General features: G+C 34.0%; 1 protein-coding gene across 5 annotated transcripts in view; it reads right to left on the reverse strand.

The window, feature by feature from the left end:
• Window positions 1-1275: 1275 nt before the first annotated feature.
• The window catches only part of LOC120081226, a 38983-nt gene continuing 23446 nt past the window's right edge, over window positions 1276-16812 (reverse strand). For 3 of the 5 annotated variants that reach the window (XM_039035933.1, XM_039035936.1, XM_039035937.1), the window contains 6 exons: window positions 16666-16747; window positions 15636-15693; window positions 3788-3912; window positions 3141-3224; window positions 2972-3042; window positions 2078-2663 (listed from right to left, as the gene is read on the reverse strand). In XM_039035933.1, the coding sequence (XP_038891861.1) occupies window positions 2531-2663; window positions 2972-3042; window positions 3141-3224; window positions 3788-3912; window positions 15636-15693; window positions 16666-16747 (553 nt within the window). In that variant the 3' untranslated portion in view covers window positions 2078-2530. Of the gene's footprint in view, window positions 1517-2077; window positions 2664-2971; window positions 3043-3140; window positions 3225-3787; window positions 3913-15635; window positions 15694-16665; window positions 16748-16812 lie in introns of those variants that run through there. The other 2 variants (XM_039035935.1, XM_039035934.1) reach the window with 2 other exon arrangements.

The following is a 16812-nucleotide window of genomic DNA, read 5'->3' on the forward strand; positions in this document are numbered from 1 at the left end:
AAACCTATCAAAATTTATATCCATTTTTTCTCTCTATCCTCCCACTTTCCATGAATCCCTCTTTCTTCCTTTTTCATCCCTATATTATACTCCTTATAAGACCATCTAGTACCATCAACAAACCCATAAAAATCCATGAAGTTTGGGCTTCCAGTCTCGAAGTGAGTTCCAATTGATCAACGGTTTCGTTGATTAATTCCCCTCTCCATCTCACTCTTGTTCAAGCTTGATCTCACTTTCGCCCCAATTCTTGCTTTGAGCCAAAACCAGATACACTATGTACTTTTCGTTCTGGCTTAAGATGGCGGAGAGAGATTATTGTTATTTTTTTAAAGACTAAAAAATATATTATTCATTATATATATTTTAGATAATTAAAAATGAAGTTTGTTTATATATATATATATATATATATATATCAAGATTATTTTGAAAAAAATAATTCTACAACCAAATTAAAATTTGAATTAGATAAATGAAATTTAAGATAATTACTATTTTTTTTGTAAGTCCTAGATTTTTTGGTTTAGGTATTAAATTTTGTTAAAATATAAAATTTTAATTACTAAATATAATAAAAAAAAATAAATAGAAAAAAATAAATAGCGCATCACAAAATCATTTTAAAATATAAAAGGCATTATGGTAATAATTCAAATTGTATTCTCATTATAGAAAAAGGTAAACACCACCAATGATTTTTTTTTTTAATTACGATTAAACTACACGTTAGTGAACACCATGAAACGCAATTTGATTACCATTGCAGCACATTCCATTTACAATACAATTCAATTACGATTGCACTCTAAATCGCAAACGGATAGGTAAACACACCTTAAATGTGATTTGCTCTTTAATCGCCATTTTAAACATTTGAACTGGTAAGAATAGAATTATAAATGCTAGTTACATTATTGAGTGTAAGCCACATTTATCAATTTGTAATGAAAATTGGTGTAATCTTAATAGAATTTTGGGTTAGAACTGCAAATATAATTAGATTTTTTTTTATCACGTATATTTAGAATTATGAATTTGATCACATTTACTGTTATCATTACCGTTCCCTCTACCTCCGAAGATCAAATAGTGTCAAAGTTGATAATTTTTTGTTTCGAATAGTAACAACAATGGCAATTATAACAGTAATGGAAACGATAGAACGTAATTTCTAAACGCAATTGGATTGAACATCCTTTGTTTGTTGATCAATTTGTACTTTTTTATTATAGATTTGACAGTAGACTCCAACAAGTATAGAACACAAGTAAATAACATCAAAAGACCATTTTTCATGTTAATTTATTATATTTTCATTGGAATAAATGTGACCGTGTTAGAATTTTATTACAAAAATGAATTCATTCTAAAACTATGCAAGTTAGTATAGAAACTGAAGTGCACTTGGATTCTCTTGCCGGCGGAGCAACTATATATTTTTGCCAAGCCTGGTCTTATTTATCCCTTATGCGTAGAGGGCTTATGAAGCTCAAGTTTGAGAAAATCATACTGCCTAAATCCAAAAAGAACAAAATAAAAGTAAAAATAAATTAAAAAAAAAATCCAAAAACGGAACAATCTTAAAGAGACGTGAGGAAACTTTCTAACAAGAACAAACTCAAGACTAAAGAATATATGAAAATGTATTGAGGTATGCTACGTAACAAAAATAACCACCAGCCTTTCAAGAGGACTACTCTCCCAAATTTTCCAATTATGGAAATCCCGTAATATACTTCATCCCCTCCTCTCAACCAATTCCATTTATTGATACCTAAAAAGTTCAAATAAGCTTACTAATTACTATATGCTCTAACTAATAACCATACTAATATTCTACTATTATTCCTATTATTTCTATAGCAAGAGACCTTGCAAAATATAGTACAATACAAAAAAAAATTACAAATATAACAAAAATCCAGTTCTTAGTTTATCATTGATAGACTATATCGCTAATATGAGCATATCAATGATAGAGTCTGTCATTGATAAAAAAATCTATTATCGATAGAATCTACCATTGATAGGTTAGGCTATATTTGCCAATTTTTTTTTACTATACACTTAATAATTAGCCTTAAAAGTGCTAACCATTGAATATCTTAATATTGAGAAAGCAATTCCCAAAGTTTTTCCTATTGGAAATATCACTTTCAAGTTCAATGGTTCCTGATTAATTGGAGATGTCAAGTGTTCTCCGCCCACAGTCCATGTCTCCAGTCTCAATTTGCATATAATTTATCTCACAATCATCTCAAGCATAATGAAAATGATACATATAGAGGTTTTCTTGGGCCTATAATTAAGAGGGAAAAAAAACTAGATACATTTTCAAGGAACTTTTTTACAAGCCTGTAAGAGAAACCTAAGATTAACAGCTGCTGTTCTGATGCAACAATAACCAAGATAATAAATATATCACCTGCCAAACAAATCCACAACTTTTCACTGACCAAAACCATGATTATAATTTTACCTGTTGCTCTGGATTAATGATCATAAACAACCAGAGAAAGAGAGATTTTTATGGGCAACCATGCTGAAGTGGCTGCGAGGGACAACTATCCTCGTTAGCTGGTGTCGTGTTCAAGATCTTCCTAAGAGAGCGGTATTGCAACCGAACATTCTCTCCAGTCCCAATGATTTTTAGCAAATACCTGAAGATTTAAGGAGGAAAATTATGAGTAAAATGTCCTGAGAAGACCATGATTAAAATATAAGTTATGTTTGAGAGTGATTCTAAAGGGTTAAAATCACCCAAATTGCTTTTAATAATTTAAAATCAATTTTACTAGTATGAAAATTGTGTTTACAAGTGTGAAATTAAACATGGAATTGATCTTGAGAGATTAAATATGTGTTTCAGAGTGATTTTGAACATTACAAAAGTAATTTTATCTATTTCAAAATCACACCCAAACATGCACGAAGTATTAGTTTGTTAGTATATAGAATGTGTACTAACCAGCCATTGAGACACTGGGAAGTGATGACTGCTTCTTTCCCAACAAATTTTTCTGGTGTTCTCCTGTTTCCCTAAAATGTATACCAGAATGCTTCTCAAATTCTAAACTTCATCAAGTAAAATAAAAAAAGAAAAGAAATAGTCAGAATATGATCAGAAAATTGCTCACCTTAATTAGAACCTTTTCATTTTCTGCAAAAGGATACTGCACTCCTCGATGGATGCCATCATCGATGGTGATATCACCATTTTCCTGGAGATAGGTTTTATTGGTTCTTCATAAATTGCAAAAGCTACAACTTCAAGCAATATCTTGTATGTAAAAGCTTGAAGACAACTCATAAAGATTATTTGGAATGCCAAGTAGCCTGGAACTTGAGGAATTCTTTTCAAATTGCAACAGACATAATTTAAGGTGGCAAAAAAAAGAAAAACAAACCTAAATCAATTGATTTCTAAACCTTGTCGTAGACTGTAAGTTTGTAACAATTGTTAAACACGAGTTTTTCAGATTGTTCAAATTTTTAACGTCTTTGATCACATTTCATCTTTGCAATCAAGTTCTTGCTAACCAGAGCAGATCTTAATATATCTAAACGGCATATAAATTGATGTGCTAAACTATTTCTCAATATGCACGATGGAATATGGTTGCAAAATATATAAACTGTTTAGACATATATAATTAGATGAAAAGATGCAATTTCCTCCATAGTGCTTTAGAATTAGTTAACTATCTTGCATGGATAATTCTTTAAGTCAAAGCCAATCCTCTTATCGACGTCACAAGATCCTACTTCCCATCAATAAAAATACCCGGTTTAATCTTCTAATTGGATCCATCTGGTCGCCCATTTCTTTCCGACGCTTCCTCAAAGCAGCATTGTGGAATAGCCTCCTATCATCTTCATGCTTCACAGCTGAAGCTGCAGCTCTAAGTGCTGCAGACAGAATTACACTTCTATAACATTTTTTTAGAAGAGAAGAATAACACTTCTCATAAATGTAGAAGATAATATAAATAACTAGGGTTTTGAAAAGAAAGGATGGCTGTCTTACCAAAAAAAAAAATAAGAAGAAAGAAGAAAGGATAGTCGATTGATAATTGATATAAAAGGAAACCACAAAAGACTTAACATTGTCCTTACTATAAACTGCAAGATACCTGATACCTTTATTCCTTTTTATTGTACTCACTAACTTACTTCTAATCAACTAAACCGGTTATTCATGCGAGTTAAACGGTCTCAGAAGATTTCACACTCAACCATTTGATCAAATCCAAGTTTCAAATGTTTGGATTATGTGTTACATATGCCTTATACCTCTTAATTTGCCCAACACTATATTACACTGAGAATTTCAAAAGTTACGAAGTCATCAAAAACATGAAAATAAACTAGACATGATCATGTCAAAAGCAATTACACAAACATTTGAAAAACAAAAATCAGATATTCTTTTGATTGGTACAACACTGAATTATTTATTTGATCTTTGATTATTTTTTGGTAGAGTTCTTTTATAAGACTTCAAACCATAAAAAGTAAATGATTTGACCAATTTTTCCTCGATATTTCTCCATTTGGGTGTAACCAAAATGGTCACTAAATAATCCTAAATAGAAGCTTCAAGATAAAACCCAGTCTCTTCTAAAAGAACAAAAACCAGTCTTTTTATTTTATTTTATTTTTATAATAATAATAATGATGCTGGCGATGAACAATGATAATAATAAAATATAGGTCAAATTATACAAAATATCCTTGAACTTTTGGTATGTTTCACTTGTGCCCATCAACTTTGAAAAACTTCATTTGATCTTTGAACTGAAAAATTTGTTCCAAAAAATACCAATACGGTGTTCTTTTGCTAAAATAAGATAGAAATTGAGGAAATGACTAATGTGTAAAAATTGGAAAACAAGTGTCATCATTTATAATATCATCCATATAAATTTTGCAACTAATGTGTAGCAATTGATTATGTAAATGATTTTAATGATATTTTTTGTGAAGAAATAAATGGTAACAACAATTCAAGTATTCTAAATAGTTTTAAGTTATATCATGTACGTCATTACACCTCAGCTGCCATGTGTTCATGCTTTATTTTAATGAAAAAATATTTTTTTTTGGGGAACAAATTTGGAACAAATTTCATAGTTCAAGAGTTTCAAACTTTTCAAAGTCTAGGGCTATTATCATTGAAACCTACCTCATAATTCAAAGGTATTTAACCTAATATACCTAGAATAGGAAACAAAAATTAATTAGAATGAAATGGTTAACCTAATATGTTGGAATTTCTATATTTGTATATGAATATTTTTTCCTTTATTGTCTTTACGTTTATTTTTTTCCTTTATTGTCTTTATTCTTTCCATATTTGTAAAAGGTCTTTCTCATATATAAGAAGACTTAATCTGCACATACTGAATAAGAGAAAAGGAGATTAATATTTCTATTCCTCCAATTTCTACATGGTATCAGAGACAGGGAAGTCTTAAAAACCCTAAATAAAATAGAAATTAAAAAGAAAAGAGGGCCTTTCCCTTTTCTCCTTCATGCACACGCATCCCTCCCCCCTCCTCGAAATCTCTCTTGTCTCACCTTCAGTCGCCGGTCTTCATGCGTGGGGGAGGAGCCATCACTTTTCGCCGTCATTCCTATTTGTGTTCGCTGGCGAGTCTCCATTCGCACGCTCGGGTCCAATTGTAGTGCGATGTCGTTCCACGCCGCCCCAACCGTCCAACGTCCAATAGATCTACCCCACGCCACCGAGCTGCTCTGTTCGACGTCAAGATCTGTTGCATGCCACCGAGTCCTCCATTGCTGCCTTCCGATTGATGCAATGCCTAGTTTTTCTTCTTCAAACAACTAGTGCCAGCCACTGTCGTCGAAACTCGTGTCGCCAGTGGTGCCTAGCCGTCAGATTTGAAGTTGTGCCAGTCGCCGCCCAGTGCACCAGCCTATTCCTCTTCCAACAATTGGTCTGGCTTGGTTCAACATCTGATTTGGTTCAGCATTTGGTCTAGCTTGGTCTACTGGTTTATTTAACATCTGATTCATTTAGTTTGGGTTTGCTTCTCTTGGATTTGGTGTAAAAACTCTTTCTTTTTTAGGTGGATTTCTACTATTTGCTAAATCTTTTACCATGTTACAAGAGCAAATTCATCAAATCCTACAACTGTCAACCACCAATTTTTCATCTAATAATTCATGTGTTTCTTTGACTCACACAGGTCCCAAGACATTCTCGTGTAGTAACTCATCTCCGTGGATTATTGATTCTAGTGCTTCAGATCACATGACTAGTTCTTCGTTTTCTTTTAATTCGTACTCTCTACTATATTGCAATGAAATTAGATTGCCAATGGTAGTTTTTCTTCTGTTGCAGGAAAAGGAACTATTAAATTGACTGAAAATATTTCTCTTTGGTCTGTCTTACATGTTCCAAAATTAACCTGTAATCTTTTATCCGTTTCTAAACTTTCCAAAGATTCTAATTGTTGTGTTACATTCTTTGAATCTCATTGTATTTTTCAGGATCAGAATTCAGGGAGGATGATTGGGAGTGCTAGGATGCTTGATGGTCTCTACTACTTTGATGAAGGTTCTTTTAGCAATAAAATAACTCAAGGTCTTAGTAGTATCAGTTCTCTCTCTATTAAAGAACAAATTATGTTGTGGCATCATAGACTAGGGCATCCCAGTTTTCCTTATCTGAAATATTTATTTCCAGATTTATTTAAGGGAACTGATTGTTCATCTCTTGATTGTGAAAGTTGCATTTCCGCAAAGAATCATTAGTCCACATATTTTCCAAAACCTTACAAGGCTTCGAAATCTTTTTATTTGATTCATACCGATATTTGGGGTCCTAAAATTACGACTCATAGTGGAAAATGATGGTTTTTTACTTTTATTGATGATCATACTCGTTTATCTTAGGTTTATTTAATGCTGGAAAATCTGAGGTGAAAGACATTTTTAAACATTTCTACAATATGATTGAAATTCAATTTCAAACCAAAATCTGTTACACTCTGATAATGGAACTGAATACTTTAATGAGTTTTTTGGTGAATTTTTTAGTACAAGAGATGTGTACTTGAATAGGATCGATACAAGATACGGGATCAGGAGACGCACCCGGACATCTCAACTAGGTTGAGACCCCTTTAGCGTCCTCATCATATCCATAGAACTTAGACAAAGACGGAAAATATAAAGCTTACAAAACAATGAGAAAATAGAGAAAATGCGCTCTTTTTTATGGCCAAAATACAGACCAAGAGGGAAACAAGAGAATCATAAAATAAATCTAGCTACTTGAGTCTTCAAAATTGGGTAGTGCTGATCCTCCTCCTTGAACCATGTTCAAACTGGGAAGATGAATGCTTGCCAATTCAAACATATGTCTTGAAGTGAGTAGGCTTCAAAGTGCTTTGAAAGAGAACACCATTGAGAAGCATTAAGTTTGGCAACCTCATAGCGGAAGAACCAAGTGTGTTCTTTATCTTGAAAGATTCTTTGATTTCTTTCGAACCAAATTTCAACTAATATTGCTTTTACTGCATTGCACCAAATCAGATATGGAGCTTTTTTGAGGATAGAACCAGTGAGTAACTGCTGAACATTCTGTTTACAAGTAAAGTCGAACACCCAACTAATGTTGAATGATTTAAAAGGACTAACCAACAATTTCTTGCGAAGGAACAGTCAAAGAACAAGTGTTGTAAGTCTTCCCCTGCTGATTTACATAAAACACATTGATTCGGAGAAATAAAATGGGAGGGTAGCTTGTGTAGCAGAACTGAAGCACTGTTTAAGGATCCAAACAGCAAGATCCAAATTGTAATGTTCACTCTTCGAGGGCTATTGGTCTTCCACAAAGCTTTTAAAAGGTGGGTGTCAATAGATGAGGCCAAGGCAAGATGGTTAGACAATGATTTTACCGTGAATGAACCACTTGTTTCTAAAGACCAAGATCGAGAGTCAGGTTTGGAAGAAGGCTTTATGCTGGAAATCAAGGAAAGCAATGTCTGAAATTCATGTATTTCTTCTTCTTTCAAAAGTCTTCTGAAGGGTAGAGACCAAGAGAGTGATTGTGAATCCCAATGGTCCATTATAGAACCATTTTGGTTGGAAGCAACTCTAAATAAAGAGGGAAAACTGAGTTTAAGGGGTGAATTACCAGCCCAAGAGTCATGCCAAAAAGCAAATCTGCTACCATTTCCCAGTTTTAGGACAGCCAAGGCTTCTACTTTCAACCAGCTTTTTGATATGTTAATCCAAGGACTTCGGAGGCTACAAAAGGACTTTCCCAGAGTGTGCCAATCACCAACTTCTGCCATGAATACTCCTTATTACTTGTGCCCATAGAGAAGAATTTTCATGGAAAGAACGCCATCCCCATTTGGCAAGAAGAGCCAAATTTCTGTTTTTTAAACCTCCTAGTGCCAGCCCCCCATCTTCAACTTTTTTTTATACAATCTCCCATTTTACCAAATGATTTAAGAAATTTCTCATGATTCTTTCCATTGAAGAAATGACCTTTTCTGGCATTAAGAAAGAAGACATATAATAGGTCGTGTAGATTTGAAAGCACTGAGTTGCATAGAGTTGCTCTACCACCTCTTGAGAGGTTGTACCTTCTCCATTTATCGAGTTTACCTTGAAACTTGTCTAACACCGGCTGCCAAAAGTCTAATTTCTTTGGATAACTGCCCAAAGGAAGGCCTAAGTATAAAAAAGCCAGCTGTACAGATTTACAGCCTAACCTTGATGCCACGGCTTCTTGCTTGGATTCTTCAATATTAATTCCACATATGGCTGACTTTTCCCAATTTATTTTTTGACCGGAGCACCATTCATATAATGTAAGAGTTTTCCGAGAGAATCTCTAACATTCCATCGTCGTTTCTACAAAATAAGAGAGTGTCGTCTGCAAATTGGAGAATTGAGAATATGGATATTATCTTTCCTACCACAAAACCTTCGTACAAACCTTTCATGAATATTTTTGATCAAGGTTGAAAGTACTTCACTAATTAAAAGGAAAAAGAAAAGGAGAAAGGGGTCTCCTTGTCTAATTCCTCTTGATGCCAATATTCTTCCTCTAGGCCTTCCATTGATGAATATGGAGAATTTAGGATTAGATATACAACCCATAATCCAAGATATCCATTTTGAGTGGAAACCTTTTTCATGGAGTACTTTTTCAAGAAAACTCCCAATCAACTCTATCAAAGGCTTTTTCCAAATCAAGCTTTAGTATCCAACCTTACTTCTTTTTAGCTCTATACTCCTCAACGGCCTCGTTGGCTATAAAGAATTGGATCCAAGATTTGTCTTCCTTCAATAAAGGCGCTTTGAGTGGAATTTATTAAAACATGGCATGATCACCTTGAGCCTTTCCGCAAGCACCTTAGCTATTATTCTTATAAATAATAGTAGAAAGGATTATAGGTCTAAAGTCTCTTATCCTTACTGCTTCCTCCTTCTTTTGAATTAAGCAAATGAAATTCTCCTTAATACAAGAGTTGAGTTTATCGTTGAGATAAAATTCCTCGAAGACATCTCTAAAACCATCCTTCAAACAAATTCCAGAAATGCAAAACAAACTCTACTATGAAGCCGAGTCCAGGAGCCTTGTTTTACCTAAAGCTTGAATAGAACTTTTAAATTTCTGCTATGTTGAATCATGTAATCAAATGAGTGTTATCTTCAGTTGAGACTTTTGACCAAGCCAAATTTAAAAGAACTGAACAAAGTACCTGAATCCTTTGTGTATAAATTGGAGAAGAAATCCAATATAATAGTTTCAAATCTCTCTGAAAGGATTTGGTTGGCAATCCTTGGTCGTTGAATAGTTCAGCAATAAAGATTCTTCCTTTTTTAGCTGCAAAGGAAACGATGAAAAAAGGAATTTTTCTCATCACCCAAAAGAAGCCAATTCAGTTTGCTTTTTTTGGATTAGGTCTCTTTCTTCTATTTGGTAAAGAGATATTAGGTCAACCTTTAAGGATAATCTCATATCTTTCTTCTACTAAAAAGTTCTCAAAGCTGTCGGCTTGGAGGTCTCTTTCACTGATTTCTTTCAGCAAGGTTTCTTCTCTGATTTTCTGTGATTTTTCATGCTCTGTCAGCCACTTTTTAACACTCTGTTTTACTCTTCTTAGTCTGGAATATAAAGTAAACCCAGCCCAATCTTGCTGCCCTTTTATCAACAAAGAATTTTCAATTATCCTACAGCATTCCTTCTATTTTTTAGCCAACTATTGCAGAATCTAAAAGGGGAAGGACCCCACTCAAATCACCAGCTTCAAAAAGAAGAGAAAAATTGATTGGAAGTGGTTCGAGCTTGTCTTGATACTCTTGAATTTTCAAAGAATTCATCCCAATTTTGAGAAACAAAAAATCTGTCGATGAGGGATCTTGATGGCATTACTCCTTCTCTTGACCAAGAGAATTTTCCGTTAGACATACAGATTTCAATTAAACTTGATTCTCAAATAAAATTATTGAATTTTGTTATTTCTGTAGTAGATCTTCCTATTGGAAGTCTTTCCTGTCTTCTTCGGATGCAATTAAAGTCCCCTCCGAGGCACCATGGTTTATCGCAAGATTCTAATATGGAAGATAATTCAGCCCAAGGTCTGTCCCTTTCTCTGTAGCAATTCGGACCATACACATTTGTTATCCAACAGCTTTTTCTACAAATTGTTTGACATTTTAAAGTCAAAGAGTATGATGCTTTTGAAATTTCTGAAACTGAAATTTTAGCTTCATCCCACATAGATAGAATACCTTCTTGCCCTTCCCGAAGCTTCCACAAAAGCCCAACCTACTTCTTTAGAGCTCCATAAGCTTTTAATAAAAGGTAGATCAAAGCTGTCTTTCTTTGTTTCTTGGAGAAGAACTATATCAGGGTTTATTTTTTTCAAAAGTTTTTTGATTGCCAATCTTTTTTTCCTTGTCTCCAAGTCCTCTGATGTTCCATGAGATAATCTTCATATTGCTATTGAGGTTTAAAGAGCTCTAGATATTGATTACCCAAAAGTAAGTTCACATTTTTCAATTAGAGAATTGAGCTCTTGAGGTATGCAGTCTTTGTTAATTTCTGTTGAAAACGATGGAATTTTCTTTTCAATCCCCTGAATTTCCTCTGTTTGGAAGAGAATTTTAAAGTATCCCCATCACCAAAGAGATCTTTTGCTGAGAATTGTTCAACTTCCTGGATATCTTTTTCAATTTCTTCACTGCTTACACTTGTTATTGATGTATTTTCAAAATCATGGGAGAGTCCATGAAGTGGAAAGTCTTGTAAAAGAGAGGAACTTGGGTCTAAAGCAATGAAAGATAGCTGATTCAAAGGAAGCTGAATGAAAGAACAACTTTCTGACCTTTTTGATTTGAAGTCTGGGAATTGTAGTCTTATGCAACAGTCTTCAATTAAATCTGAATTAGAAATGGAGGACCATGACTTGATAGCTGACTTATTTCATCGCACAAAATGATTGGGGTAAGGTTTGAAAAGATGTGACCCCTTTTCTGAGATTGTTGGAGCCTCAAAGTCAATATCTTCTTTATGGTGTTGAAGGGATGTAACTTGTGTAGGGCTGACTGAAGAGGGATTGACTGCAGAGATAGCTTCAAAATCGAATTTCTTTGTTGAAATTTCCCCTGTTGTAACTGCTTTTTTGAGGTTTAAATTGTCAAATGAAGGAGAGAGAGTGTAACGGCTCCTATTAAATGAGAGAGAGCCGTTTTTTTTTTTACTTTTCTGCTGAACAAGGGGGGATTCGATGTGTATTAATTCCATAGGTTCCTTCTCTTTCCTCAATAAATGTGGCTGTTCAGATTCTTTATCTACCATTTCTCCAACCGGCTGTTTTAATGATTTTTTTTGTTGTAAAAAGGGAGTGAACTCTTCTACTTCCTCTGACAAATTCGGGATCTTCTGAAAAGGGAGAGGAAAAGACTTCTCACTCTTAAGCCGAGGTGACTTTTGGCCTTCTTTTTGATAATTTCCTTCGCGGGTTTTTGAAATATTTAAAACTTCTTTAGGGTTTTGAAGTGTCTTCGAATTCTTCTGCTATTTTCTTGGAAAATGAGTGTGGCTGGTGCTTCAAAGTTTGTTGAACGGGGCTCCTTAATAAGGCTGCATATGGATTTCTTGCAAAATTCGGCTTAGAGTTTGAGGAAAGAAGAAAGGACCAATCTGATTCAAGCTCTTCAAATTCTACCCCTTCGTCTTTCATGGCTTGTTGAACTTGATAAATATCAATTGGATTGGATAACTGGTTGAGAAGATCTCCTTTGCGATGTTTGACAAGCTCATCACATTGTATATCGCCAAAATTTAGAAAAATGTTTCCATGCTTTTCATCTTTTATTTCTATGGTTGCTGGTATGAAACCACAACTATTCCTTCTTACTTTAATTCTTGCTTCAGCACAATTGATGAAATTAAGAGTATCACTTGCTACACTTTCAAGTCCTCCGAAATATGCTCCTATAGCTTCAAATGTGGCTATGCACCAATAATCCAAAGGTAGGTTGTTTATTGAGATCCAACCCCTAAATCCTTTCACTATTGTAGGTCTGCCATGCTTTTCTTTATTCCATCTTTCAAATAAAAGATGATAAGGCCCTTTCCAGGTGCTTCAATCAGATCTTCTAGCTTCCCTTGGCTTAGCTTGATTAAGGCTTTGTCTTCAAATAGAGGATTGATGATAACTGGTGTATGGAAGACTTGTTTCAGGTTTTCTTCTATTTCCTTCAACTCATTAAAAGCAAAGAGTTTGGAGATGATCCAAAGCTGGTTAAAGTCTTCTTTGAATACCTCTTGGTTTTTCTGGACCCAGAAAGTTTGCTTGAGATGCTTCAGCTTCGAGTTTGAGGTAGGCTGCAGGGTATGCCTTCTGTTTTTTCTTCTATAACTGGTTTCTTTTTTATGGATTACTAACCTCTGAAACAGGGGATGCAACCTGGGAAGGGTCAAAAGAGGGTAAGGAGGTTAAGAATTCACTTACCATATCGCTGAAGTCTTGGCATCCAGTTGTACCATCGCCATAAGGGATGTGTATGTTTTTTCTACCTCCTGTCCATGGCCAGACCGCGCATTCCATGAACCATCCCCTGTTATCATGAAATTTGGAGAGATGGATGACATTCTGATCCACTCTTTCCTTTAGAAGGAAGAATTCAAACGTTGGTCCATTCAGCAGCTGCTTTAGTCCTTCATTTAGCCATTGTAACAATGGATAAGAGAATAGTATCTTTCATCTTTTTCCCATATCTTCTATGTATACTCCATTGAGCACTTTCCACATACAGAAAAAGTGTTCTATTTTGCAACTTTTTATTTCCATGAGGTCTGAATCGGGGGTAAGAAACTTTTTGGAGGGCACCGGAAAATAGATAGAGCAAGGGATAGAAGAGGCAAAGTGACTGATCGGAGAGGCTTAGCATCGGTGAGGGAGGAGGAGGGTGGGGGGATTAGGATCAGTAAGGGAGAAGGCTAGGGAAGGAGGGACGAGGGGGGAGGAGAGAGGGGAGAGCATTTTTTGCTTTTACTTAATATTTTTTGTGTGTCAACTCACCCCTCAAAGTTTTTGGGTAGTATGTTCACATACCAGATCAATTCCGGTCCAAACTTGATCATAGGGCTGTTAAATGCATTTTTGTGAGTTATTCTTTAAATAAAAAAGGTTATAAATGTTTTGATCCTTTGACAAAAAAAACTGTTTGTGAGAACAGATGTATCTTTTTTAGAAAATCAACCCTATTTTCCCCAAAATTCTTTTCAGGGGGATAAGTCAAATTTGGAAGAAATTTTTTGGGATATTTGTATTCCTTTCTCCAATCCTAATCGTACAAATGTTACTAGATCTATGATGCCAAGTCTAGAAACTTCTCAATTAGAGGGAGAAATACTACAAAATGATCATATTGATCGAGTGCCTGAGTTTAAGTTTTATACTAGAAGAAAATTCAATCAAAGGAACCAAGACAAGATAGTTGATCCTTCACACGACCAATCTGAGACCCCGACGACAGAAACTGGTAATTCTTCTTCTATTCCTACTCCTTCAACTACTCAAAATACTTTTCCAGTAGTGTCTCATCTCAATGTTCCCATTGCCCTTAGAAAAGGTATTCACAATTGTACCAATTATCCTATTGCAAACTTTATGTCATATAAAAAATTGTCAAATAATCATAGATCTTTCACATCAAGGATTGATGACTTGTTTGTCCCAAAGAATATACATGAGGCTTTAGATGATCCAAATTGGAAATTAGCAGTTATGGAGGAGATGAATGCTTTAAAACAAATGGAATTTAGAAAATAGTAGAATTACCTAAGAATAAGAAACCAGTGGGGTAATGGGTGTCTACCATAAAGTGTCATACTGATGGTAGTGTTGAAAGATACAAAGCCAGACTGGTAGCTAAAGAATTCACTCAGACATATGGAGTTGATTATTAGGAAACACTTACCTCGGTTGCAAAGATCAACTCTATTAGAGTTCTTTTGTCTCTTGCAGTTAATTTAGAATGGTTGTTTAACCAACTTGATGTGAAAAATGTTTTTCTAAATGGTTATATTGAGGAAGAGGTCTATGAGCCTACCACCAGGTTTTGAGAAAGAGATTGGTTGTAGTAAAATTTGTAGATTAAAAAAATCTCTCTATAGTCTTAAACAGTCTCCAAGAGCTTGGTTTGAGAGTTTTGAAAAAGTTGTGTCCAATTATAGATTTCTTCAAAGTCGCAGATCATACATTATTTTATAAACATTCAGAGGATAATAAAATCTCAATTTTGATTGTTTATGTATATGATATTATTCTCACAGGTGATGATGAAGCAGGCTTAATTGATCTAGATATTATTCTCACTTCCAAATAGAAGTCTATATTGACGCAGATTGGGCTGGAAGTACTATAGATAGAAGATCTACCTCTGGTTATTGTTCCTTTGTTAGAGGAAATTTGGTTACTTGGAGGAGTAAAAAACAAAATGTGGTGGCCAAAAGTAGTACTGAAACAGAGTTTAGAGCCTTGGCTCATGGAATTTGTGAGAGCATATGGATCAAAAGGATACTTGAAGAGTTGAAGATTTCTTTGAGTATGCCTATACGGATTTATTGTGACAATAAAGCTGCAATTTCTATTGCCCATAATTCAGTTCTACACGATAGAACAAAACATATTGAGGTTGATAAGCATTTTATTAAAGAAAAAATTGAAGCAGGAACAATATGTATTCCTTACCTTCCTACATTAGAGCAAATTGCTAATGTGCAAACTAAAGGGCTTCCAAAGAAACAATTTGACAGATTGATTGACAAGCTGGCTATGGAAGACATCTTCAAACCAGCTTGAGGGGAAGTGTTAGAATTTCTACATTTGTATATGAATATTTTTTCCTTTATTGTCTTTACGTTTATTTTTTCCTTTGTTGTCTTTATTCTTTCCATATTTGTAAAAGGTCTTTCTCCTATATAAGAAGACCTAATCTGCACATATTGAATAAGAGAAAAGGAGATTAATATTTCTATTCCTCCAATTTCTACATAATATATATTCATAAAAACACACACATACATAAAACTATGAAATATTACAAAAATATAATGTAAACAAAGATACCTAGATTAGGAATCAAAGACCCAGCATCGATTTCTGAGTTGCAAATGGTGCACCTTGACTGTCAAGCAAACAAAAGTTCAAGTTACCAATTGTATTTATTAGTACCTTGATATTAGAAATCCATTCGATAATATCAAATCTCACATCAGGAATATACTTTAACCATAATGAGATTTTGGTTTAGCTAAAAGAATAATAATAAAAAGGGAAAATTACCACCTTAGATCTTGGGTCTAGTTTCTATTTGGTCCCCTAGATTTCAAAATGGTACACATTTAGTTCTAAAGTTTTTAGTTAGGTTTGAATTAGTCCCTAGGTTTCATAATGTTACAATTTTACCCTTACATTTGAATTTTGTTTCAATTTGGTCCCTAAGTTTCAAGATTTAAACTTTTAACCATAATTTTTCACTAAATACTCATATTGTTAATTATGTTAATATATCTAAAATAATTAAAATAATTATAATTAATTAAGTTTCACCATTTTTCATCACTTTAAAAATAAATTCAAAATTTTACTCCATAATTATTTTAAATTAATCAACAGACATTGAGTCAATGATTGAAAATGAGTATTTAATGGAAAATTTAGGTTAGAAATATAAAATCTTGAAACCTAGGGACCAAATTGAAATAAAACTCAAATCTCAAGGGTAAATAGTAACATTTTGAAACTTGGGGGACTAAATTAAAACCAAAATCAAAACTTAAGACTAAATGTGTAACATTTTGAAACCTAGGGACCAAATAAAAACTAGAACTAAAATCTAGGGACGAAAAAGTATTTTTCAAGAGGTATCAAATAGGCTTCCCTAAATTAATCCCTTTTTTAAAAAATAAATTAATTTTAGATATTCTTCATTTAGTTCACAGTAGTAGCATAGAGACTAAATATTGGTGACATGTTTTTTAAATCTATTTGAGAACTGAGGAAGATCAATCACATATCCTGAATATGCAAAGAAGAATGGAAATGCCGAAAGAGAAAAAAAAAAAAAAGGATGGAAGGAGGAGAAGTATGCTCTTACCGTCTCAATGACCCTCCTCAGCATGAGACCACCAAATGAATGTCCACATGAAACAAACATCGCATCCTCAAGGAATGCACCTCTGGGAATGGAGAAAAGGAGAAAGTGGAAAAACATCAAAACATAAAGGGTTTGTTTATTTATTTA

Source organism: Benincasa hispida, chromosome 7, assembly GCF_009727055.1.
Source record: "Benincasa hispida cultivar B227 chromosome 7, ASM972705v1, whole genome shotgun sequence".
Classification (NCBI taxonomy): Eukaryota; Viridiplantae; Streptophyta; class Magnoliopsida; order Cucurbitales; family Cucurbitaceae; genus Benincasa; species Benincasa hispida.